A 2,649-nucleotide genomic window follows, 5' to 3' on the forward strand; every position below is an offset into this window, starting at 1 on the left:
GATTTTTGAGATTTTTGAGAAAAATTCATAATTTTGAGATTTTTTAAAAAAAATCATAATTTTGAGATTTTTGAGAAAAAATCATAATCTTGAGATTTTTGAGAAAAAATCATAATCTTGAGATTTGAGAAAAAAATCATAATTTTCAGATTTTTGAGAAAAAGCCAGAATTTTGAGATCTGACGTGGAGCTAATCTGAAGTAAACATTGAATACTGCTTTCTATTCCTCCATCTTGTGACTGTGGAACTCCCTCTCTTGGATATCAGCATGTGAAGGACACTGTTCAGGAACTAGCTGATGCTCTGTGTGTGACGGGGACCAGATGTTCCTAACAGGTTAAGAGGGTTATTATAAAGCGTGTGCTTGCAGGAGGCTCCCAGAGGATCTAACCTGGTGACTCTGGAGGGAGAGACGGCGACAGCGGTGATGAAGGAGGACGGATCCGTGTACTGCCAGCCCGACTTCCTGTTCAAAGGTTCACTGAAGGGTTACAGCTTCTAAGGCCTCACACCTGCACAAATAACTGGTTAAAGAGACGGGAGCTTACAGCGTCCCCTTTAAAATCACACTTCTATAATCCTATAAACAGAGGATTGCGTATTTAAAATAAAAGCACCTGACTCTACGCTGACGATACACTACTGTATCTTAATACATCTATTTACAGCGCTAGTGAAGTCGTGCGTTGGGACTACAGGAGTCATCCAATCAACCTGAAAGCAATAGACCAATTTGTATCACCACAGAATGAGTCTGAACGCTCAGAAAAACTAACTTTGTTTGTTTTTCGTTAGCTAACGAGTCTTTAATTCTCAGGTCTGGAGCTCCCGGGCATCAACTGCAACTTCAACGCTAAGAAGTACCGATACTTCTACGCCTCAAAGATGGAGTTATCGGCTCATCCCAGCAAGGTACAACATCGATCCAAACATCGCTAAGAAATCATGAATCAACCGCTGATCAAATAACTCGATCCGGACTAAAACCTTTCTCTTCCGACAGATCGCAAAGTTTGACGTGGTCAGCAGGAACCTGTTGGAGTGGCATCAGGAGAACTGCTTCGCCTCGGAGCCGGTGTTCGTGGCGTCGCCAGGAGCCGTGGAGGAAGACGACGGTGAGCTAATGCTAATCCTGAGAAAATGGTGGTTAATTTATTTTGGGGACATGTGTTCCGATAGGCCACACCTCTGACCCAGTGTATCAGTGTGTCCTCCTCACTGAGCAGCTGCACCTTGGGCTGCTCTCAGTGTCTCCTCCTGCTGGCTCAGCTGATAGAGGTTACAGTGCTNTCTCAGAGCTAAGTACATGGTCTGGGGGAGAGATCTTCAGAAACACAGAAGCTCCAAATAAACCCTCAGTGTCTCCATCAGAGCTCCGGCTCTTTGAGTCTCTGAGTCTCTGAGTCTCCATCAGAGCTCCGGCTCTTTGAGTCTCTGAGTCTCCATCAGAGCTCCGGCTCTCTGAGTCTCTGAGTCTCTGAGTCTCCATCAGAGCTCCGGCTCTCTGAGTCTCTGAGTCTCTGAGTCTCCATCAGAGCTCCGGCTCTCTGAGTCTCTGAGTCTCTGAGTCTCCATCAGAGCTCCGGCTCTCTGAGTCTCTGAGTCTCTGAGTCTCCATCACAGTCTGACCGGTTTCCTTTCTCTTCTCTCAGGCGTGATCTTATCGTCCGTCATCTCTCCGGATCCCAACATCTCGCCCTTCATGCTCGTCCTCGACGCCAAAACCTTCACAGAGATCGCCCGAGCGTCCATCGATGCCAACGTGCACATGGACCTCCACGGCCTGTTCGTCCCCGCCGTCTGACGCCTGAACAAAACGTCCTGAACTCCAAGTCTAGAGTTTTACTCAAATCTATAGATACCTGCACTCACCTCGCTCTGAGGTTGAATTGTGTGGAAGACACGAAGGCAACTGAATACGGCCACAAGTGCAAAGTGCAGAATGAGTGGCATGAGTTTGTTTATTGTTTATAGATTCTGTTGTTGTTGTTCTTTACCATCTTCAGAGCAGCTACGCTTAAACATAGCTTAGAGGTAGATTTACAGCTCGAATGTCATTTCTAACTTTAAATATTAAAGAGAAATTAAAATGGTTTATACCGACCCTAATGATTCTCCATTTCAATACATTTATGATATTAATTATTCAGTTGAGGTCCTTTTCCATTTTAAGTCTTAAACCTAGCAATTACAGAAAATGATCCTTTTGTTGGATTAAAAAACATTATATAAAAATGCTAATTGATAGGTTTGCCGGTGTTTGTCATCATGCGTTATTTGACCCTGTAGTTATTTTGCACACGTTGTGCTTTGATACGTAGCTTGTTGTTGTTGTTTTGTGATTTCAGTGTTACATTAAAGCAGTGTGTTGGTAAAGCTCTTCGTCTTCATTGTTGACGCATCTCTTCACCGGAGCTGCTACCTCCGCGACCCGACCACGGATAAGCGGGAGAAGATGGAAGGATCTCTTCACCGCCTCAAAATCAATTAAATGCTAATATTTATTTGTTATTGTAAAACATGATCTTTCCTATTTGGCTGTAAAAAAGTGAATCTGAATTGTTTGTCATTTGGTTTGTTGTTGTTGCGATTTTGCTTTAAATATATCTCAAAGTAAACACAAACACATTAAAGCTTCACATGAGGAT

The 2,649-nt window shown here is 43.6% G+C and overlaps 1 protein-coding gene across 1 annotated transcript; it reads left to right on the plus strand.

Annotated features, from left to right (window-relative positions):
- Nucleotides 1-328: 328 nt before the first annotated feature.
- On the plus strand, nt 329-2,429 carry LOC104954746 (beta,beta-carotene 15,15'-monooxygenase-like). The gene is made up of 4 exons (XM_010781917.1): nt 329-477; nt 819-913; nt 1,005-1,116; nt 1,654-2,429. The coding sequence occupies exons 1-4, from the start codon at nt 429-431 to the stop codon at nt 1,803-1,805; spliced, it is 408 nt and encodes a 135-aa protein (XP_010780219.1). The 5' UTR covers nt 329-428; the 3' UTR covers nt 1,806-2,429.
- Nucleotides 2,430-2,649: the final 220 nt, after the last annotated feature.

The sequence above is a fragment of the Notothenia coriiceps genome, unplaced genomic scaffold, assembly GCF_000735185.1.
Source record: "Notothenia coriiceps isolate Sejong01 unplaced genomic scaffold, NC01 NC01_scaffold00023796, whole genome shotgun sequence".
Classification (NCBI taxonomy): domain Eukaryota; kingdom Metazoa; phylum Chordata; class Actinopteri; order Perciformes; family Nototheniidae; genus Notothenia; species Notothenia coriiceps.